The 23,595-nt window shown below is 47.8% G+C and overlaps 1 protein-coding gene across 2 annotated transcripts in view; it reads left to right on the top strand.

Moving 5' to 3' along the window:
* LOC144149424 (signal-induced proliferation-associated 1-like protein 2) overlaps window positions 1–23,595 on the top strand; it is a 137,895-nt gene that overhangs the window by 51,325 nt on the left and 62,975 nt on the right. For both annotated transcript variants that reach the window (XM_077680987.1, XM_077680986.1), the window contains exons 5-10: window positions 5,609–5,757; window positions 11,705–11,911; window positions 14,021–14,096; window positions 17,593–17,691; window positions 19,064–19,167; window positions 22,384–22,541. In XM_077680987.1, the coding sequence (XP_077537113.1) occupies window positions 5,609–5,757; window positions 11,705–11,911; window positions 14,021–14,096; window positions 17,593–17,691; window positions 19,064–19,167; window positions 22,384–22,541 (793 nt within the window). The remainder of the gene's footprint in view (window positions 1–5,608; window positions 5,758–11,704; window positions 11,912–14,020; window positions 14,097–17,592; window positions 17,692–19,063; window positions 19,168–22,383; window positions 22,542–23,595) is intronic.

The following is a 23,595-nucleotide window of genomic DNA, read 5'->3' on the forward strand; positions in this document are numbered from 1 at the left end:
CCGCGCTCGAAAAGGTGCCTGTGTGCTGCGTGATGTCAGCGCACATTGAGACACAGCTCTATGGTCTAAATGAATGAATTGTTTGTTAGCGAGTTGGAGGAAGAAGGCTTTGGTGGTTTTGCCTAAATGCCGTCTGTAAGTACATGCCATCTGTGTGCATCAATAAACCATTTTTGAGGAGTTAGTTCTGTCTAGACTTTGGACGGTAGATGCGCATGTCTAGCACTGCTTACCGGGGGAGGCGTTCAGAGGCAGCGGCCGCCGCAACCATGTACATTCGCCGCGCTTTCTAATGAACTGATCCTCTATGAGGTTGCCTGATTAACAGGTGTGTTTTGTACACCAGTGCGTCTTATACACCGATGCGACTTATATACGTTTTTTTTTTTTTTTTTCCAGAAAAACTGTTGTTTTGAGGGGTTGCGACTTATACAAAAGTGCGACTTATAGACCGGAAAATACGGTACATATGGTTGCACGACAGGACTGTTTGAGTATTCTTGTTACACTGTAGATGGTGTGAGCTACTGATATGCAAACCTCGTCTGCCAGCAGCCCGGACAATGAAGATGAGAACAAAGATTTTTTGACAGACTAGAGGCTCGCGTTCCATGCTCTCCAATGAATAAACCCTACTTTGCGCCTTAGTTGCCCGAGCATCACCGTGACAATGTCATTATTACGAGGAGGTCTTGGGCAGATAGGGCCCCGCCAAAGGTGTGGTCCTTTGAAGCTGCTGATTACCTTCCCTGTCAACATAGGGGCATTGCGGTGAAGCTTGTTGTCACCACTGAGGGCAGTCGGCGGTGCTCGTAAGAGCCCAAGCTGTGATGTAACTGACGTGAATTTCATTGTAAAGAACCTGCTTTCCTTCTGTTGCAAACTGAATATTTTGTGTTCTAATATGGGGACTGATTTCCTGTATCTTGGTTTGTTGCACCAAGGTTTAACTCGGCCGTATCTAGTATCTATTTGTATATGTGAACTTCAAAGAGAGAGAGAGGGAGAAAGGGGGATTTATTGGAGAGTTTAGCTCCAACCTAAAACGGAGGTGGGTACTCCAAACTTTGGAGTAATTAAAAGGTACAATGGTTGTCTGTCTTAATGACCCGCAAGGTTAGAAAAAGTACCGTATTTTCCGGTCTATAAGTCGCACCTTTGTATAAGTCGCACCCCCCTCAAGATGAGTTTTTCCGAAAAAAATATATATAAGTCGCACCGGTGTATAATACGCACCGATGTGCAAGACGCACTTGTTAAGTAGGTAAACTCGTGGTGAATCAGATCGTTAGAAAGTGCGGCGAAAGTACATTAGTAAAGATGGTTTCCCCGAAGTCCAGTGTCGATCAGGAACCCAATCGCCCGGGCTCCGGTTGATTTGGCAGGAGGCTGGCTGGGCGATGGTGTTGAAGTTCTTGGAGGCGGCGGTCGAATTGACGAACTCAAGCCGTTGGGGTGGATTAAATGAAACGAGGGGTTTATATGCAGCTATTTACAGTGGGAAAACTGGGTACATGAATTATAAAGGAAAAACTGCAAACTTCAGCTAGACGCTAGCTCCGAGTGCGCACAAATCACTCGATCTCCTCAACTTCGTCTAACTCTCGTATTCTCGGAGCGTACACAAACCGCTCGAGAAACCACGGCCGAGACTCTGTCTCGCCGCAAGATCCGTCTAGTTGCCCGGTGCGGCGCTGCACCCTAAACCTCCGACGCGCTCGAGATCACCCTCTCTCGGGAACGCCCCTGTAGCGTTCCTACACGCGTATGGGAGTGCCTGAATTCACGTAGACAGCGGTCACTCAGCACATCACGGAATATTCAATGAGGCGCCGCTATCTTCGGGTCAACGGCACGCTCGCAGACGAGCAAGTTCGGGCAACCCCGCGGGGTGAAAGCGAAAGACGGCGACAGTGCGTCATGCTGACCAGGGCGCGACAACAATGGAGACGCCGGTAATCCCACCAGTCGAGCAGACGTTCCGGGAATCCGGCGGCGCCGTTTGCTTTCTCAATGGGGGATTATCCTTGAGGTATGCGGTGGGCCAGACGATCCGTCTCCCGTGCGCGCCGTGACGAATTAGCGGCGGTTGCAGCGCAGTGTCGGCAGTGCTACGTCGCTAGACAGAGCGGCGGGTTCTCACGCGCAGCCCGGGCGCCCGGCTGCTAATCTCATAAGTGGACCTTACATACAGGGTTGCGGCGGCCGCCACCTCTGAATGCATCCCCCGGTAAGCAGTGCTGGACACGTGCATATACCGTCCAAAGTCTAGACAGGACTAACTTCTCAAAAATGCTTTATTGATACACACAGATGACATGTACCGTATTTACTCGCGTAATCCTCGCACTCGCGTAATACTCGCACCCCTAATGTGAGCCACCAAAACTTGGATTTTTTGGTTCCTCGCATAATCCTCGCACCCCCAACTCTGCAGCGGCGAAAGTTGCCTGCTCGCGAAACCCGCATGGTGCACGCGCTCTCCAACACGCGCCCTCCCCCGCCGCCTTTCCGTTCGGCGGAGAGCGCTGTGTATCCAAGGCCATCCAGGCGCCCTAACAACCTGCATGGCTACTCCCTAACAGGCGCCCTAACACGCTACTCACACTGTCCTTGAGCCGGTTTCGCGCATGTTTCACGTGCGCGCAACTAGACGGTGTTCGCGCAGCCCGCTGTCGTGTCGTCGTGTCGCTGTCGTGGTCCCGTCGTTGAGCGGCAGCAGTCAGTGAGTCGCTCGCTCGCTGCCATTGTGAGAACTTTTTGATCTCTTTGTTTTGTGCTTGGTGCCGCTTCGCCATGGGGAGGAACGCCAGCTAAAGCGAAAGAGTACGCGATCGAACACGGCAACCGTGCCGCAGGCAGGCACTTCGGCGTCACCGACTTCAACGTGCGTTACTGGAGTGGGGCACGCACATACGACGACGAGATAAAACGCGCCAGAAAGCAAAGGCGGCAATTTCATGATCGCTGATCGACGGGAGACTGTTTACATTGTAAATAATAAAATAAAAAGAAATAGCTGCTGTTGGCAACACTGAGCTTACATATACAAAAAACGACCGCTACATTTAGCGGGATCGGCATAAGGCAAATTGGCAACACTGTGCACGGGATTTTTTTTTCCCCGCATAATTCTCGCACCCCTAACTTTGCATTGACTTTTCCGAAAAAAAAAAAGTGCGAGGATTATGCGAGTAAATACGGTACTTACAGACAGCATTTAGGCAAAACCATCAAAGTCTTCTTCCTCCGACTCGCTAACAAACAATTCAGCAACTTCAAGTGGGAGTTCCGCCAGCACATCGCTGTCGTCCTCCGACTCACTGATGTCTTCTTCGCCAACATTGTCACCACTCGCGGACGGGATCACTTCGGCCTTTATGAACCTTGCTACAAATGTTGTTGTAGGACTGGAGTCCCAATATTCGGAGACCCATTTGGCCATCTCTCCAAACGGCACGCATCTCTTGCGTGCTGTCGTAAATCAGCGCAATAATGGTGTCATGGCGGACGTAAGTGACGTGACCGGAAGCAACCCGAAAATCAAAACTTATCCGCAACTTGTCATTTTAAAAATTAGCAGCACGTTTACCTTCTTCTGAGTAGCTCTCTGTAATAATTTATAAGCTGTATTTTGTTTTTGCAACCCACTTTGATATTACTTTGACTTTATTCTGAACTGTAGTTACTGCGCATGGCAGAAAGCGGCGTGCGGTTGTCGCAGGCCATTATCATTGTTTTTGACTAGAAAAAGCTGCAAATTCTTCGGTTTAACGTCCCGCAGCGACATATGGGCTTCGAGAAATGCTGTAGCGGTGGGCTTCGGATTCATTTAGACCATAGAGCTGTGTCTCTTAATGTGCACTGGCTACGTGCGGCTGCCGTGAAACGGATTTATTCCATACATAAGTCGCACCGGTAGAAAAGATGCACCAAGGAAAATTTCAGGAAAAAAAACGCGACTTATACACCAGAAAATACAGTACATTGAAAGAGCAGTGGCTGAAAGATCACATGCGCGCTCAGTAAACCACTCACTATGTATGGTACATATGTTTTTATGCAGCAGTAATATGCCAATAAAACACAGTGTGTGTGTGTGTGTGTGTGTGTGTGTGTGTGTGTGTGTGTGTGTGTGTGTGTGTGTGTGTGTGTGTGTGTGTGTGTGTGTGTGTGTAGAAAAAATTGAGAAGTCAGTGAAATGAAAAACGAACATAACAATATTTACTCCAACGTTTCGACCGGGAACCGGTCTTTTTGAAATCTGAAAAAGACCGGTCTTCGGTTGAAACATTCGAATAAATGTTATGTTTTTCACTCTGACTACACAATCGTGTGTTAACCTTATAGCCAGGAACCTTTTCTCGGAACTATATATATATATATATATAGACACACACCCACACACCCACACACATGGATTCACGCGCACACATACACACACAGACAGACAGAGAGTAGACTCGATAAACGGAACTTCAAGGGACCGAAAAAATTAGTTCCGTTTACTTAGAGAGATGCGCAAAGGTGCAAATTGATGTGTGTACACACTTTTAATGGCATTTCATGGAACTCTAAGCACTAGAAGGTGAATGTAGCTGATATTTTTTCAGAAAGCAAGAAAACTATATACAAGAGGCTTAGGCACAGCATTCACAAAGTTGATTAGCAACAATGAGTCACTATGCTCTACAAAATACATCAATTATTTTTGTTTGAGTCCTTGCAACTGCATCTTCACGGATGCTAGAGGCCTCAACTTCGCGAGTGGTTATGAGCCACTGAATTTAGAAGACGGCAATGCGGTAATGAAGCACGAATAGCACCATGATGGCGCGAATGAGGCAGCAGGTGCCGGGCCCTGTAACCTCACCTCACCGTCTTGAATTGAGACCGAACGACTGGAACAAGAACTGCAATGTTGCATTTGTTGCGCTAACACGGCTAACCACTTACGAGACGAGGCTTATGAGGCCAACGAGGCTAAAAAAAAAGCGTGGAGGAAGAGAAAAACAAAAACGAAACAGCCAGAACCGTAAAAAGCTGATTCTCATGCCAATGGGTATCACAGGAAGTTCCAATTCCGGTTCCGTTTACACGGTGACGCAGAAATTTTTGTTCCGATTACAGGGAGTCTTTTTTACGTTATGTGAATACAAAACCAACCAACTTACAGGCTACTGTTCCGTCTAAGCGGCAATTCTGTTGAAGCGATTTTCGTTTATTGAGATTATGCTGTATATATATATGAAAATATTCAACATCTGTGAATAATGTTATTACATATTTCATTTCTGAACTGAGCCTGAGTATGCAATTATTTATTGCAAAGTTTTCCTACTGTTTGTGCACCGCTTTTTAGTGCAGCCTGTCTCCCGTTTTGTTTGTTTGTTTGTTTGTTTGTTTGTTTTCTCGTCGAAGCAATCTTTAACTCTGACTTGGGCAATAGAGATAGGCATGGGCTAAAATCTATGTCAGTTGTAATTGAAACTGCAGACTGAAAGGAAAAAAAAAGATTGAACAGGGTTGTCCCGTGTGACTACCTCTCTCATGGCGGCGGGATGTTACGTCGCCTAATGCTTTCCCACCCTCCCCGCTTTGTGCGCAGGTCACCAAAACTGGTTTGGCATCGACGACCGGCTAGGACCGGTCGCGGTTAGCCTGCGGAAGGACCGCCTCGACGTGCCCAACTCCACGAGACCGTCGCCCGGTGGAGCGCCACAGACCCTGTACCGCATCATTGTTCGGACAAGCGAGGTGAGTGTCAGACGAACGTGGGTTGAACATGCAGAGGTCGCGGGGGTCGCAAGAATTGCGACCCCTGTGAATGCGGACCAATTAAACTAGCGCAGGAAAGCAAGGAGACGACAGCGGGGAGAGCTGCCCACTCTGCCTGCTTCATGAGAGGCCTAATGAAAACATGCATATTGCCGAAGAGTAGTGGTCAGCCTTTTTGTGTGCAAAGCTTGAGATTAGTACCAAATATTGCAGACACCCTGCAGCCCTCTGCACCGATTATTTTTCTCCAATATGGGAACCCGCTATCGTCATGTGGGTTCTCGTCAGCGTTGTTGTCAAAGAGAATGTGGAGAATTCCTTGCTGCAATAGCGCACATCAAGCATCCGTTAGCGCATCCATTGACACGTGGGATGTGTGCCCTTGACACACGTCGAAACTGTACTGAAATACCAAGGCAGCCGAAACTCTAGTTGAACGCAATGTGGTGCAGAATATTGTTGATGTGGCGCTAAAATGTTGCTATGTATTGTGGATTGGGCAGATGTCTGTAGAGAACCAGAGCCTGTCGCAAATTTCACGTGATGTTCTGAACAGGTCGTTAGTGGAGTGCTTTCCAAGTTGCGATCCGCTGCCATGTAGGGGTTCTCAAGCTCGTGCAGAGATGAGCGACAGGATTGTTTTAAACGGAAATCACTTCGCCCACGGAAAGCTTAACTGGTGCACAATGGAGATTAGAAAAAAAAAGGCGGTTAGGTTCGCAGTTTGAAAAAAATGGTGGCAGGTGTTGTGAACATGTCGCAAACGCAGTTAGCTGGATGTGTAATTGAAAAAAAGAAATCGGGTTTTTACCTTTCAAAAGGGCACACAGCAGCATTTAGTGTATGCAAACTGGACGCCACCTGCTATCGTCACGTTGTGAAGTGGAAGCTTTTGAACACAATCCTCATCATAACGGCACCACCGGAAAATGAGGAGACCAATCAGGGTCACTTTTTAGCATGGACTGATTCCGTGCATTGCACATTGACATATTGAAGGGGCACTGAAGTGGCTGGCCTATAATCCCTATTGCTCTGAAGTGAGCTTGTTGAAGTCTTATTTGATGTGGCATTGTGTAGTGTACTGTATTTACACGATTGTAAGTCGACTCGTCGAATGTAGGTCGTCCGCCCCAAAATTGCATGTCTCAAAAAAAAAAAAAAAAAAAAAAAGCAATCGCAGAAAGCAGGCCGTTTGAATGCTGCTGTGAACAAGCACCAAGAGTTCTTAAGGCCCAGGGCACTCGTGACAGAGGACGATTCAGCACAACACAGAAGGGACAGAAGCATGCGGCAACGCGGCCACCTAGAAAATCGTATCACAAGGAGAAGCTCTTCCGTCAACTACCAATACCCCTTATACGGCGGCTCTTGCGTCAATGATCGATGCTCCCACAAGAGCCGTACACTCGTGGTGCGCGTAGTAGATGTCAAAAAAGAGCAGCTTTTGTATAAGCACGCTGAATAACCATGAGCTGTGGGTTGAGTGGGAAACTTTATTCCCAATCATGAGAACACATTCGCTGTGAGATGACAACCATCAAAGCTACCGGCAACGGCCACTGCCGCGCGATATCAAAACAAACATGGCGGGTGATGGAAGCGGCCGCTCGCAATTCAAAGTCGGCACCACCTTTATTGACGCCAGAATGTGTGCATTGGTAAACTCTACGCTTCGACCGTAACCATAGAAACGAGGGTGTTACACTTTTCTGAACTCGTACTACCCCTGATTTCTCATTTATCTTGCCGTTACAAGTGGCACAAAGTTCGATTTCGGTTCTAAGTCGACCCCCCCAACATTTAATCGTCAAACATGAAAAAAAGGGTTGACCTACAATCGTGTAAATACAGTAACCTGTGTAATTCATTATTCTATATTAAGGAAGTCCAGAGCATCAGTTCATTTGTAGCGGCTGATAGAACCAACCCTCCACCATCTGTGGCATTCTGCGAAGCACCGTACTGAAAACACACTGCTTTGCAATGGGCTTCCATGCTAGCTATCTAATCCATCAAAAATTTTATTTTTCATCCACTTCATGGTCTCCACCAGTGCTTTGTTTCTTCGTACACAGGTTGTACAGGTGGTAAAATGCCAGCAATCTCCGAAATCCACCCTTCCAGGCTTTCAAAATGTGTTTTCATACCAACGCTGCTGGTGAATTTTCAGTGGGGGTGGCAGAAAGAAGCATCACTTCCGAATGCATTTTGGTCATCCAGAAATGTGTCCTAAAAGCTTTTAACATGTCTCGTGCATGCTGATCTCTAAAATGGGGCAGCTTTCAGTACTCACTTCATTTTCCCTTTAAGGGCAAGCATATTGGCAAGCACTCCAAATGGTGAAATTTAAAATTTCGTGGTGATACCTTCAGTAGTTCTTGTGTTACAGAGGTTTACATGTTGCCCGCTCGTGAAAAGCCTAGCAAGGTATTGACACATGCTAGGAAGTTCTGAATACTTCTCAATTGTAGTCAAAAGAACACTACAGGGCAAGACAGTCTTCAGATTTTTTTTTTACCCTTCATTTTTTTACAGAAAAGAATAATTTCACTTGTAACCTGTAAGACATAATTGACCTAGCCGTAAATTCCACATTAAAAAATAACGAGGCCCTAAAATGAAAATCCAAGACTGTCTCGCCCTACAGAACTCTTCAAGGATCGAAATAAAACGGACAGGGTCAAAATCCGCCCTAGTGATTGCCATGCTATCCTTTTCACGAGCAACGAACTCATAAAGCGCACTATTGAGAAAACGGCTCTTAAAGTTTACGAAGACTTCTAGATTTTTCAAACTGCACCAGCAGCATAGTCCTTGCTGTCGTTGCTTGGGGACAACCTCGCATACCTTTGCCCTTTGATTTGGTGCATCTGGGATGCCTTCCTGGCTCATTGGAGGTTTCTATGTGCAGGCCTTTAGATGGCAGAAGCACCAGTTTTACGCAGAGTGTGCCAAAAAGTTTACTATGGGCTACTAGGGTACCTACATTTTACTTCATGTATGCCTAATGCATAGCTGTCTCCAAAATGAAGAGTAAGGCATGGTTTTTTTTTATTAATGTGCCAGCAGACTTTCAGCTTATTTCTGGGTGTCATAACCTTGATCAAGCTACAGCTTAGTACATGAGGCTGTTCAGTGTCAAAAATTATATCAGGGCATCACACACATAAGATGAGCTATGTGAAGGCAGAATATACATTTGTTTTACATAATTACAACTTTAATTATTATAAGAATACCATGCTCTTCTTCAGGCGAAAAAAGCATTGCAAAATGGACATTATAATTGCAAACATTGCAAAAATAGAAAAAAATACTGACATTAAAATTGTTTTAAACGGTGCAACAATACGGCATCTTCTCTAATTAATTTAACACTGAAAATATAATTTTGTAATCCCAGACTTCGTTGTACGAACAAGTTTAGAGCCACGGCAAAAGTTTCTCAAATAAGCTGGGTGACGTGGTTCATTGCACACCCCCCCCCCTTCCCTACAATCCCCGACGCGCACATTCACCACGATCGTAATTTAGGTAACCTTACTATGTTTAGCAACTTTACTTTTGCCATTAAATTACACTTTGCGTACAATTATTATTACTCGCGCGCAATAGCAACTGATCCCGCTATCGGCCGCTGCCCGAACACGTTGCGCCAATGCAGCGCGCGCTGCAACTTCTGGCGAGCTGGTCATTCCATTCCTGAAGCTCGCGAGCTCGCTGTGAAACAGCAATAACTAAGCGTTTTCTAACACGACAATGCGTCCAAAAGTTCACTTCACGAACACCAATTGTACACGGACGCACCGAGTTTCCCATTCAAAAACGTACCACGGCGATGTCGCGGGAGCGTTTTTGATGCGTCTTTCGAGCCGCGCACTTCCCTGTCTGGCGCACGATCTCAAGCATTATCGCCGTGATAACGATAGCGTCACTGTACGGAATCTCAAAGCATGAAACCACTGAACGGCAACCGAGCCGACCGTGAAACCTAGGAAAACATTAGCGACACGAGCTGCGTTTACATGAATGCGACAAGTGGCGCATCGCATCGCATCGCATCAATTTTCTAGCGCATCGCATCCATGTAAACGGGGCTAATGCGCTAGGAAAGCGCGACGCATTAATGCGCCAGACCGGTGTGGATTGAGATGCGTAAATCAACTTTCGAAGTGCATGTAAACGCGAGCGCATCGCATTAGAAATTATGTCGACAAGAAAAGTAAGCCCTGCAAACGCAGCTTTGCATTTAAAAACGTCTAAATCGAGTGTAAGACGCCAGAAAATGCGAGTCGTGAAAAAAGAACACCACCAGCCGTGCCAGAAGCTTTGGAAGCGCCAGAAGCGCTGCTTTACCTTCGATGTGCGACACCGTATGGCACCACCATCGCACCAGGGGTAATGCGCTACATGTAAACGCTAGCGCATCGCATTACTCGTGATGCGCTAGGAAATCTGACGCGCTGCTATCGCATTCTGTCGCATTCATGTAAACGCAGCATTCAAGTGCGTGCGAACTGCGCGTCAGCCGAATCGCCCGGCGGCCATCTTGTTGTGGCCATGGCGGCACCCAATCCGGAGAGCCGTCTTAGCTAACGCGGCCGGAGAGCCAATCGCATGCTAGATTCTATCGGTTGCTTTGTTTCACCGTCTCTCATTTTCCGCCGTTTGTGCGTTTGTGAGTGAGCGACAATGAAAGCAGCGACAGGAAATCGGAAGTTGAAGACTCTGCCGATCTAACGCGACCAAGATGGCGGCGCCCGGTGCCGCCGTTCCGGAGATACAGCGCTGCGAAAATTGCCGTTTTTTTCGTCATTTTGTGGAAATAATTTGTCACCTCAGCTGACATAAATATTTTTCTTTGGCACTTCGCGATCGTTTTCGAGAGGGAAACTTTGTAGACGCATAGAATACAAAACGTGCAATCCGAAAATGTGACTTCCGAAAAAACGATTTTTTGGTCACTTTTCACCATCTGATCCCCGCGTCCCCCCTTAAAGATCTCTGCTGATGAGCTTACTGACGACAGACAGACGGACTCTAGAACTAGCCCAAGGACGTGGGTTCGATTCCCCACCGCGGCTGGCCGCTTTTCCGATGGAGGGGAAAAGCGAGAATGGCCCCCGTGTGTGCGAGATTTCGGCGCACGTTAAAGATCCCCAGGTGGTCTGTATTAATCCGTAGCCCTCCACTACGGCATGCCTCATCGCCTGTGTGGCATTGGTGCGTTAAACCCTACAATCAATCAACTATGAAACTACTGGGCTTTACTTAAACACTACCACAAATAAAGATATGGTGACATTTGCAAATGTTTCTAGAGTTTTTTTGAAGCAGGGAGCATGTGCGTTGTAATCTGTAATCTGGTATGGCAGTTAGGTGACGTTCACTTCTCACTGTGGCATTCCTATAAATAACTCTGCTGATGAATGGACGGCCAGACGAATTTCAAAGCTCGGCCGTTATAGCTGCTACTCCGTATAAATATATGGTCACGCGCACAAGAGTTCTTGGGGTTGGTTGAAGGAAGGAACTTATGTATTCTAGTACGGTACTTAGACGACGTTCACTAACGAATGGATGGGTGCAGAAATTTGAGCTAGTTGGTGATAGAAGAACTTGGACGGGGTAAAAAGCGCGAAAAGATGGAGACACAAGAAAGAGCACATACAGAGGCTAGCGCCCGTCCTGTGTAAATGTACTTCCTTGTGTCGCCCAGCCTTGCCGCGCTTTTTACCATGTCCAAGAACGGATGGACAGACGGACTTGGAAAGAGTACGGTGCTGTTATTGCGACCGTGTGCAAAGTTGCGGCAACCCTTACGAAGGTTGCACGAAACAGTAAAGTCAAGCTCGTTGAAGTCGGCCATTGGATGTCTATTGGATGTCTGGTGATCGTTCGCTTCCCTCCTCCCCCACCGTAGCTGGCGACCCTGCGCTGCAGCCTGGCGGAGGAGTCCCTGGGCGGCCCCGCCAGCAACGGCCGGCTGAGCGGCAGCAGCAGCAGCGGGGCCCTGCCTGTGCGGGAGCTGCTCGACCTGGCCGCTCCGGAACTGCAGGCGTCGTGCCTGCGGCTGGCTGTGCCGGGGCCCTCCACCGAGCAGCAGCTCATCAAGCTCGACGAGCAGGGGGTGGGTGTGCACGTGGTTGCATGCGTTCCCTCCCCCCCCTTCCCAGACTGGGCTTGATTGTCTCACTCTGTTGTCTCGTTGTCATTGCCTCGCATGTTCACAACTCGCTTGTGTGGCCCGACAGCGCAAATCAAACCCCTCATCTATTTTATCCAGCAGCTTAATAAAACTTGTTACAGTAAAACCTCGTTACAAGAGACACTGTTACAAGAGACACTTGGTTATAAGAGACATTTGAATAGAGGCGGTTTGGTTCGCTTTCCTATGTTCGCCATGTTAGCAACATTGCATACAAGAGACCTTGGTTACAAGAGACAATTTTTTTTTGGTTCCCTTGAGTGTTTCTTGTAACAAGGTTTTACTGTACTCAAGTGCACTTGACTATGACGAATTCCAAACAAATCAGTTTGTACCTATGTATCTAGTTATGAAGGAATCCAACTGCTTAGTTCATTTCTTAATTAAAAGACGAGTGAAGCTTAAATTTCTGCAATATTTTTGTTTCGCTGTATCGAGGAAGGTTTATTGTGCACGATAAAGCTGTTCGCTAATTTTTTCGTGCTCTGAAGCTATGGCTGAATTTAGTAAGCAAGTCAGCTCCCAGGCAAATAACGGGGAGGAGGTGCTGACTGACCCAAATGTTGATGCGTGTTGTGCTAGGCAGTACCTTAAAGAGAACATTACGTGATTCCTTGTAGCTATTAAATCGCAGGAGGTATTGCCCGATTGGCGGCCACAAATGGAGCGGCTGACCGCTATGAGGGCATTTTAATTGACAGCGTCAAGTCCTTTGCTGGTTGGAAGCCTTGCCTGTTGTGTGTGTGCAATTTTACGCCGCTGAATTGTAATACAGTCTGGTACATTGTCACAGCCATGCAATAAAAAAAAAAAAAAAAAAGTGATGATGGCGCGATCGGATATACGTCAGCTTCATAACGCAAACGATCCACGTTTTATTACGACTACGGGAAGCGTTTTTTCTGCGTTTGTAATTATCATCATCATCATCGTGTGGCCTCCTATTGTGTAAAGCTGACTTTCCTGCAGTGTGTTTTGTGGTTGCGACACCACCCTAAGTGGGACCACGAAAGCTTCGCTTTAAAAAAAACAGTTGCCAGCGCATTCAGCTGTTCGCTTTGAGCGGTGCTTGGCAACCCTTTGAGGCGGAGGGCCGAGTCGCATAAAAAGCTGACACTAATGGGGGTGGGGAGGAGGGGGGCTTTGCAGGTAAAAAAAAAAAGGAAAATGGCAAATTGGCCGTAATATGTGACAATAATTGATGATAATATTGTCACGAAGCCAAGGACGACGCAGTTGTCTTGAAGGAGAAACAAGTTTATTGGAGCGAACTTGTGCTCCCCTAACAACTCAAAAGAATACTGAGGCGGCGAAGCAGCACTCAACAAAGGGACTAGCACAGGCGAGTGTCGTCGAATCGAATGCCACGGTGTTTGCTCTGCAGGCTTTTATCGTTTGGCGCAAGTGTTTCTTGAACTATCGATTTACATCCAGAACATTGTAGATCAGAGAAGATTATTCTGGGCTAGTAACTTTAGGGCGAAACAGTCTGCTTATCTAAATGAGATAGCCCGTACGGCATAAAAATAAAGAATGGAACATGCGCTTCGTTTAGGACACAGATAACAGATCCAGGCGCAGCCGTGCAGTAAAAACAAACCATAAATAAACAAACCCAATGCACGGTTTGCAGCAATATACTAGCTAAGTGGGAATATGGGAGACACGGCCAATTAGAAGAGATCTTTCTTTGTTCCTATCTAACCCCATTTGAGGTCATAACTGTGATGTCAGCCTTCAGACAGGACCCCTGACTTAGAGGGTCATTCTTCACCATGGCGCTGTCTCAGTGAGCAAAACAGACCCACTCGTCGTGCAGCAAAGAAAGGGTGAAAGTGTTGCTGCACCTTTTCACTGTATCGATCAGTGCGTGCAGGTTTTACCAAAAAGTCTGCATGCAAGTCCCGCTGTTGTTTTAAGCTTCACCAAGAGGAACTTCAGGGACAAAAACCCTAGGCTTGTACGCCGAACGGGACTGTGGCGCATCTCCGCAGCTTGTTCGACCTGTCTCGGAATGTCTCTCCCTTGCAGCTGATGAAGACCTACAAGGTGGGCGTCATGTACTGCCGGGCGGGCCAGTCCACCGAGGAGGAAATGTACAACAACGGTGAGCTGCTGCGCTGTCCGCTCAGTTTTTAAAGGGTTGCTTCCAACTGAGGGCAGCTGTACAGTTGCCTGATGCCAAAAGTAAAAGTAACTGCTGTATTTTTGCGCCTATAACCCGCACAAAACATGCGAAAATTTCAGTGGCAGAGTAGGGCTGGGGATAATACACAGTTTTTTTTTTCATTAGTGCAGCTTCACGGCAATGCGCGTTGTGCTGTCAAGATGGCCTTGTGTACCACAGTGGGGGCTGTGGCTCAAGTGATAACTCTAGCGACAGCAGTGACACTGAGTGACTTGTGACTTTCGCCTTGCAGTCAGTGTACCGTATTTACTCGCGTAATCCTCGCACTCGCGTAATCCTCGCACCCCTAATGTGAGCCACCAAAACTTGGATTTTTTGGTTCCTCGCATAATCCTCGCACCCCCAACTCTAGACAGAGACAGAGCGGTATCCTCGCAACCCCAACTTTGCAGCGGCGAAAGTTGCCTGCTCGCGAAACCCGCATGGTGCGCGCGCTCTCCAACGCGCGCCCTCCCCCGCCGCCTCTCCGTTTGGCGGAGAGCGCTGTGTATCCAAGGCCATCCAGGCGCCCTGACGACCTGCATGGCTACTCCTTAACAGGCGCCCTAACACGCCATAGAGTTTTTATGTAACACGCTACTCACACTGTCCTTGAGCCGGTTTCGCGTGCGCGCAACTTATAGACGGCGTTCACGCAGCCCGCTGTTGTGTCATCGTGTCGCCGTCGTGGCCCTGTCGTTGAGCGGCAGCAGTCAGTGAGTCACTCGCGTCAGCGGTGGATAGCTCGCTGCCATTTTGAGAACTTTCTGATCTCTTTGTTTTGTGCTTGTTGCCGCTTCGCCATGGGGAAGAACGCCAGCTACACTGCCGCTTTCAAATTGAAAGCGATAGAGTACGCGATCGAACACGGCAACCGCGCCGCAGGCAGGCACTTCGGCGTCACCGACTTCAACTTACGTTACTGGAGTAGGGCACGCACATACGACGACGAGATAGGGCGCGCGCCAGAAAGCAAAGGCGGCAATTTCATGATCGCTGATCGACGGGAGACTGTTTACGTTGTAAATAATAAAATAAAAAGAAATAGCTGCTGTTGCCAACACTGAGCTTACATATACAAAAAACGACCGCTACATTTAGCGGGATTGGCAGAAGGCAAATTGGCAACACTGTGCACCGGATTTTTTTTCCCCCGCATAATTCTCGCACCCCTAACTTCGCATTGACTTTTCCGAAAAAAAAGTGCGAGGATTATGCGAGTAAATACGGTATTCCACTTGCTAAATGTACGCTTTTCCTGTCTACATAGTATGTGGTGTGTTACTTGAGCAGTCGCTTTGGTGCAGCCTTTCCTGTATCAAATGTGCGGGCAATACGCGATAATTTTTTTTCTTTTCCGGCGGGCTGAAAGTGGGAGTGCGAAAAACATGCAGGGGAAGGTTATACGCGCGAAAATACGGTGTAGTCACCGTTCCATTTTCGATTTGCTGACGTCAGGCTGCGGATATCTGTGTAGTCTTATCTGAGGGCACCCCTAGATCCACTAGATGAGGTGTCGGAGTATCGACACTCTTTTCTGTCATTGTTCTATGCCGCCGCCAGCGGCCATTGGTCGAACCGCGTCACGTGACATTTGTTTACCCTGGGAAGGCCCATGGGCGCTGACACTTTGGTGCCTCTGTGTTGCCGTGCGCGCGCTCTTCGATAAGTCGTTATTTTTGGAGCGCAGTGCGGCTGTATGACGCGTTGACAGTGCGTTTTAAAAGCACCCAGAAAGAGTAGCGATGCTGGGATGCTCTGTACTTAGCTGCTTCAACTGGCGGGAAGGTGGAAAACGCCTGAATCGCTTCCCGCTGGGAAAGAACGACAGTGGCCTAGCTTAACCTACAGCCACTTAAAAAGCGCAGCTTAATTGGTGGCTCAGCGTAACCTAGAGCCACTAAATAAGTTACGCTAGCGTAACCGAGCCTTACCCTATCGCACCGGCGCGCTGCCTCTAAATCTTCGAAAAGTAAACACAGCTGTCATGGTTGCCAAGTGGCACCTGGACCAATACCGCCCGTCAATGTCAGCTGTAATAGGGCGCATAAAGCTGGCCACCCTGGCGTCAGGCACCAAAATGGCTGCCGCCGTGCGTCAGTGTCGTTACTCTTAAGCATAGCTTATTCAGTGGCTCTAGGCACCCCCTCGCTCACTGAGGCAGTTGGGGTTTGGGTGTGGATCTTGCCCACCCCTTTGTGCGATTCTAGAAAGAATTGCTTGGTTTCCATTTGCTCCTTGGCACCATTGTCTTATCCTCATTGGCTTGATGACTCAGTGCGCAATGCAACGGAAGATGATAGGTGTAACATTAAGGGACAAGAAGAGAGCGGAGTGGGTCAGGGAACAGACGCGTGTTAAGGACATATTAGTAGAAATTAAGAAGAAGAAATGACGTGGGCAGGGCATGTAATGCGAAGGCAAGATAATCGTTGGTTATCAAGGGCAACAGAGTGGATCCCAAGAGAAGGCGAGAGTGGCAGGGGGCGGCAGAAACTTAGATGGGCAGATCAGATCAAGAACTTTGCGGGGATAAAGTGGTCACAGATAGCACAGGACCGGGATAATTGGCGGTTAATGGAAGAGGCCTGTGCCCTGCAGTGGGCGTAGATATGTTGGTGATGATAATGACCATTGTCTTGAAGTGCGAATGCCAAGCATTTGCTTACTTAAAAGTAGGTGGGGAGGGCGGAGGAGAAGAAGGGAAATTAACAAATCTGTCCCACAACTTCAAGTATAAAAATTAGATACACCGACGGTCGTCGGACGTGGCTCGGGCTAATACTTGTCACAATCTTTGGCGTTAGGCGGGAAAGCAAACCCTTTAATGTGTGGAAGTGTGTGGAAGTGTGACAAATGCTTGTGTCGTGTGGCAGAGACTATTTCAATTTCTCTTTGTTGGCGATTTTCAAACATTCGTAAGAAAACAAATTTCTTCGAACAGTGTTAGGGTGCTGAAAAACTGTTTATTTCTGAAGCATTACAAGCAACGAGTACTCGAGCACCTTTACCGGGTTCACTTCGTGGGCTACCAGAATAGCTTGGGCGAGTTTGCAGATATCGTGCATGGTTCACAAGAATTGTCCTCAGTGAGGCCTCTCACCTCTTGGCGTCACGTCCTACCACACGGTGAGTGGGAGGCCTTGGTGAACAATGGTTCAGTGGCTGTGGCGTTGTGCTGCTGAGCCCGAGGGCACGAATTCGGTCCTGGCCGCAGTGGCCGCTTCTCCGATGGAGGCGAAAGTGAAAACACCGTGTGTCGACATTTCAGGGCATGTTAAATCCCCACGTCGTCAGGGTTATTCTGGAAGGGCCTTCCACTATGGTGGGATTCATAGCCCAGCTTAAAGCCCCCGTAAATGTGAACGGTGCCATTCTGCTCCGATGATGGGATTGGGTGTCTGACGAGGCTGACCACATGGCTTGCTGTTTGCAGAGAACGCGGGGCCGGCCTTCGAGGAGTTCCTGGAGATGCTGGGCCACAAGGTTCGGCTCAAGGGCTTCCAGAACTACAGGGCGGGCCTCGACAACAAGAGTGAGCGCTTGCTGTGCAATTGTGGGATGCCTGTAACCACATGCATCGGGGCAACTTCAGGGGAGGTCTGTAGTTTATCGCGATGGCTGTGAAAGTGCCTCGGATGATCAGACAGAGCACTTTGCTTTGTCCTGTGATGTATGCGTGACTTTTAAAATAGAGCGTGACAAAGAAGACGCGTAGACAGCCTGAGCGCTTCATCTTCCCGGTCCATTTGTATTTTAAAACCGTAAAACAACTCGTGCGGCAGGGAAAAAAAAAAAAAAAAAGAAAAAAACCGTCGATGCGTGCATTACGACTTTTTTCTGCTTCATCTATCTTTCTTAGCAGCGTTTGGCTAAGAGGGAAAAGCAATGTTGAAGGCTGCGGAAGGGGCTGAACTGTTGTGCTATTTCTTGTGAATATCTTCAGCAATAGCGCGGCTGTTTGAATGTGAGAGTGTGTTACTATGGGCTAGTTATTGTGAAGTTCTTGACAGTACAGTTGACTGCATTAGAAATAGCATTCAACGTTGTGCCGGTATGACTGTGTTACTCTACGCACTGTTGTTTCTCTCCAGTTTGGAGGTGGAGCAGTTTGACAAAACCAAATCAGTATGAAATAAAAGGTCCTGTGAAATTTATTTCTAGCGGCTGAAATAGAGTTTTCAAGGTGCATTTTTGCCTCAACTGCTACATGAGGGCTGCCGGGTAGTAGATGCAGGCAATACCGTGACCGCACTCCAAAGAGCAGGGGTAATTTGTTTCAGCTAAATGTCAGATGTTCGAGCACTTGTGCAGTGCGAATCCCTTCTGTTGTCCCGTCTGTGCTCCCATTCTCTCTACACCCATCATTCTCCCATCCACAGGCTGTTTGAGCTCACGCCTGAATTTTCTTTCAAGGTGCCTGGTATGACTCCAAGAGTCTCTCTCTCTATGATAACTGAGCGTCGGGAGTGTCTGTTCGTTGTGCACTGTGTTGTGATACACCTGTTTACAAGAGGTGCCACTTCAAGTGACTACCTTATAACTGGGCTGACACAACCTCTTCAAATGAGTGTTTCATGGCACGGATGACAGTTGGCACAGACCTCACAGTAGTGTTGTGGTCGTTCTCTCTGAATTAATGTCGGCTATGACAGTGGAAGACCAAAAGTATGAAAAACTCTTCAACGGCTGTTTTATGTGCAAAGTGTGGTGGCATCTGTACTTTTTTGTTAGTTTTTGTGCCCCCCCCCCCGCTCCCTTTTTTTCTTAGTGTCGTCGTGTCTAATCAGGCTTGATGCCTTACCTGAGCGCAGTGTTGACCACACTGGTAGCCTTGCAGGTGTGAAGGGTGTCTCTGTGGTCCGTAAAAGTGTTCTCTCTCTTGTCATTCTTTTATGTGATTCCAGCGGACACCACGGGCCTCTACTCAGTGTACTCAACCTACGAGGACTGTGAGATCATGTTCCACGTCTCCACCATGCTTCCATACACACCCAGCAACAAGCAGCAGGTATGACCCCCGGATTGGCTTGGCTTAGCGCGGCTTCAGTAAAGTTTTCAGGTAAATTTGTGGGCAACTTAGTGAAAGGAGCCAATGTAGCCAATTTCAAGGCAGCTTAGTGGCAACGCTTCATGATGTGCAAGGGCAAATTGGTGCATTTAGTGGATTTTAAAGTGCCGTATTCTTTTTTCTTCTTCTTCTTTTTCCCTTGGAAATAGCGTGCAAAATTGACATGTTTGTTAGAATAGGGTATGGAGCCAAAGCAAGCCGTCTAGCAACAGCACGTCCTTACTTTTATCTTCATTTTGCCAGTCCGTTATGCTTTTCGCGTAGACCAACTGATGCACCTATTTTTTGGTCGCAGCTTACACAACATTTTTGGCGTGAAATTTTCTTGGTGGTGCACAAATCTATCTCCTTACTTTCCTATGTGCATGTGCTGATGTTTTAAGTGCAGAGGCTGAAAATGACACTCTTTGATTGTGTCAGTTTTGGGGGATACTAGTATCCACAGCTCGCTGTATCCAAAGCAAAATTCAGAATTGTTGTGAAGCACAGGCATCATGACCATAGCTATCGCATGTGGCTTTTTCCACAAGTTTTATGAGCTGTTGAGATGTCAGGCTTGTCTTTACTTAGATCTTTTCCCTTTTTTTTTTGCTTTTAGATTACATTTTTTTCCCCATTAATCGTAGCAACAATAATAGCATCTTTTCCTCTTCTTTTATTGAGCGTGTAAACGTTCGTTCCATTTGTAAGGATTAGGGGCTTGTTAAAGATTCGATGTCTGCATGTGTGTCCATCCTGTGAAGTATTATCTTGACTTCAGTCCCCACTAAAGGAGTGATTTATTCCCTACCTACGATAGATTCACCCACCCCTATGTAATGATGTTGCTCATTTAGATGCAAACGCTTGGGAGTTAGTGAAAAGAAAATCTGTCAACTTAAGGCTCCAGTAGGAGCAGTTACGTTTTGATGGTGACTCGACGGGACAATGAGATCCTAAAGTTTGTGAGAAAAATTCATGTTGCCTAAGACAAGGCTTTCAAGCGCAGGCAATGTGAACTTGATTGTTGCTGCTACACCGAGCTTCTGTGGCCTCCCACTATGACACGCCCTGTTGCCCAGATGTGTAGCTTTGGCGCTTAAAAGCCACGACTTGCATTTTTCCCTTTGCACAGAGCAGCCGGATGGAGGGTTGAAGATCTCTTTTCTGGTGTCCTTCCTGTCGCTTGTAGACAGATGGGGCACTGAGTCAAGCGGGCTGGAGGGGGCTGACTTACGTAATTACGAGCAAACTGCAGTACGCCCAAACCTCCGTATAACGTGCCGGGATATAATGAAATAATGGATATAACGAAGTAAATGTTATTTCCCTTGGAATTTCTATAGAGAACCATGCATTTTAAACCTCGTTGAAACAAAGTAATATGGACCTGTCAATGAATATAACGAACTATATTAATGTCTCCCTTCCCCCCCAGAAAACCCGACCACGGCGCGTGAAGGGTTCTGCGGAGGTCTACTCTCGTTTGGCGCGGCTATTTTAAAACTCCCGCGTAGACCCCGCGGTCATGCGCAGCCACACCACGCATGGCTGAGCTAGCCTGCCTTTTGCTCAGCCAGAGAAGTTGAATGAAGGGAGTGGCTCGCTTAATGCCGATGCCGATACTGTCACAACAGAGGAACTCACAGAAGATGCCATTGTCGCAAGTGTCGTAGCGGGTGGACAAACCGATGCGAGTAGCGACAAAGGCGCTGTGGTCTACTGTGCCTACGCGTTCAACACGACGTCGTCGCAGGCACTCAATGCGGCAGACCTTCTACGTTGTTTCTTTAGTGCTCAGGGCGACGGCGAAAAGGGCATTAACACGGTGGTCACCTTTGAAAAAGACATCTTTTGCTTTGATTTCCGAAACAAGGGAGCATTACGGACTTTTTTTCAGTCATGTGTAGTAGACAATAAAATCCGTAGTGTGCGCATTGAGCTAGCAAAATATTTGGCTTCTATTCAATTTCCATCGCGTGCGTGGTCGCGTAGTGGCTAAGTGGGCCACAAGGCGGTTTCCTTCTTTCTATCCTTATAGTTGTGTACCGAACTCAGCATACATTGCCATAAACTGTTATAATTGATATAGCGAACTGATATAGTGCTGGAAGCATGCGTTCAATTTCTCTCTGAGAGAGAGAGAGAGAGAGAGAGAGAGAGAGAGAGAGAGAGAGAGAGAGGAGAGAGAGAGAGAGAGGAGAGAGAGAGAGAGAGAGAGAGAGAGAGAGAGAGAGGAGAGAGAGAGAGAGGAGAGAGAGAGAGAGAGAGAGAGAGAGAGAGAGAGAGAGAGAGAGAGAGAAGGTCTTAAATGAAGTCTGGTGATGTTAACTGGGCTAAAATGCCCAACTTGCTGCGCCAATTGAGTGGCTGCTCTAGGAAGAAGTGCGTTGAATGGAGAGAGAGAGAGAAACAACTTTATTGAAACCAATTTTACGACGTCTTCTTCCGGCGTCGTCGATGGGAGTGGTTCCCTATTCTTGGGACCCATATGCCTCTCTGGCCTTTTGTCCCCTGGTAACCAGCTTAATTTGGTCTTCCAGAATGGAGCTTGACCCGTTCTTCGGCCACCTGGCTGACGAGAATGTCGCTTCCGCTTCGTGGCTATTTGTGCGGGGTCCACTGACAAGTGCAGCGTTGTCTGTTACGAAGTTAGTTTAAGCACCCGGGACTGATTAATAAGGCACTTCACGGGGCTACCAGCCATGTCTTTTTGTCTTTCCTTCATTGTTTCATTATTTCAACCACACGTACAGCAGTGGATACACACGAGCTAGTGCAGTTGTTGAGACGGACTCAAAAAAAGTGTGGCGTGCATCCCTACTTCCTCCCTCTTCGTCAAAACTTCTGTTTGAACCTTGTTTTCAAAAACATGGATGTTCAAAACAAATGTGGCCATGGCCCGTGTGAAGTTTTGCTCCAGTGAGCCCGTGATGGGAGACAAGATGTCGCGACTGGGAGGTGTGTCACCAGGGATATTGCCGCGACAGCGCATTGTATTCTGGCGGAATGTTCATTTGCGACGTCAGTTGCATCGTGGTGCAGTGCAGTGTAACAGCAATGTGAGCGACTGGTGAAACAGTGGACAGAGGTTGTGCATGCAGTCAACTGCACCGCGCAGCTTCGCTGGCCGTTTTAGGGCACAGCGTTTATCAATTTCGTTTCGTTCTTCCGCAGCTTCTGCGCAAGCGGCACATCGGCAACGACATCGTCACCCTAGTGTTCCAGGAACCCCGGGCGCTGCCCTTCACCCCCAAGAACATCCGCTCCCACTTCCAGCACGTCTTCATCATCGTCCGCGCCATCGAGCCCTGCACATCCAAGACCCGCTACAGGTCAGGCTGCTTCCACCTCTCTCGGTTCGTCTCTTTTTCTGAACGGTTTAGTTGTACCACTGCTCTCAGTGGCTAAGGCGTTGCGCTGCTGAGCACGAGGTCGCGGGTTCGATTCCCGGCCGCGGCGGCCGCTTTTCCGATGGAGGCGAAAAGCAAAAACGCCCGTGTGTACGAGATTTCGGCGCACGTTAAAGATCCCCAGGTGGTCAAAATTAATCCGGAGCCCTCCACTACGGCGCGCCTCATCGCCTGCGTTGCGTCGGCGCGTTAAACCTTACAATCAATCAATCAGTTGTACCACTGCTGGTTAACCAAATGAAAACGAATAATAAAGGCTGTTCCACTTAATGTGAAAGCTGTTGGAAGTGCAGAGCAGTGATTCGCCATGATGGGCTGTAGCACCGTTCTTCGCTCACTGCTGCCACTCAATGCAATTCAAATTTCCCGCCTTCGCAGTGCTCGCACGCCCCCTGCCTGAAACTGCGCGAGCGGGAGTTCTGTTCTTTTTGTGCTTGCTTTTCCTCCCACATGTGCCGGCATTGCACTGCCGCTTTTTTTTCGCTTGCTATCATAAAAACCAGTCCAACGAGCGCTCCTAAGTGAACGTGGGCGCTGCCGGTTAATTACGTATATTTCGCCTCAAATGTACCTGCAGTATTCTTTGTGCTAAACGGGGAGGTGTATGACAAGCGCCAGCGGTTCATGAGTTTCGAACGCTTATGACTGTATAAACTGCTTGGTTTTTTAAACCTCTCGGTTACACCACAATGAGCGAGCGAGCTGTGACGACAAGGTGAGCTCCTAAAGTGCTCTGCACTTAATATGTTACCTTTCAGGCTTATCATGAGGGCGTTTTATTCTACCCTTACCCTTACTCTAAACAATTTGGTAGAAATAATTTTACTTTGGCACTAAACTTTCGGAGGTCTTAAAGGTGGCGCCGTGTAGTGTCTAAACATGACACTACCGTGAGTATACAAACAGCACCATTCTGGCTTCAATTTGCGATTCAAAAGCCCCATAAGGAAATAGGAAAGACTTTACTTTATTATTG

Source organism: Haemaphysalis longicornis, unplaced genomic scaffold, assembly GCF_048455015.1.
Source record: "Haemaphysalis longicornis isolate Haplotype H1 unplaced genomic scaffold, Haemaphysalis longicornis Haplotype H1 scaffold_8, whole genome shotgun sequence".
In the NCBI taxonomy this organism is placed as follows: Eukaryota; Metazoa; Arthropoda; class Arachnida; order Ixodida; family Ixodidae; genus Haemaphysalis; species Haemaphysalis longicornis.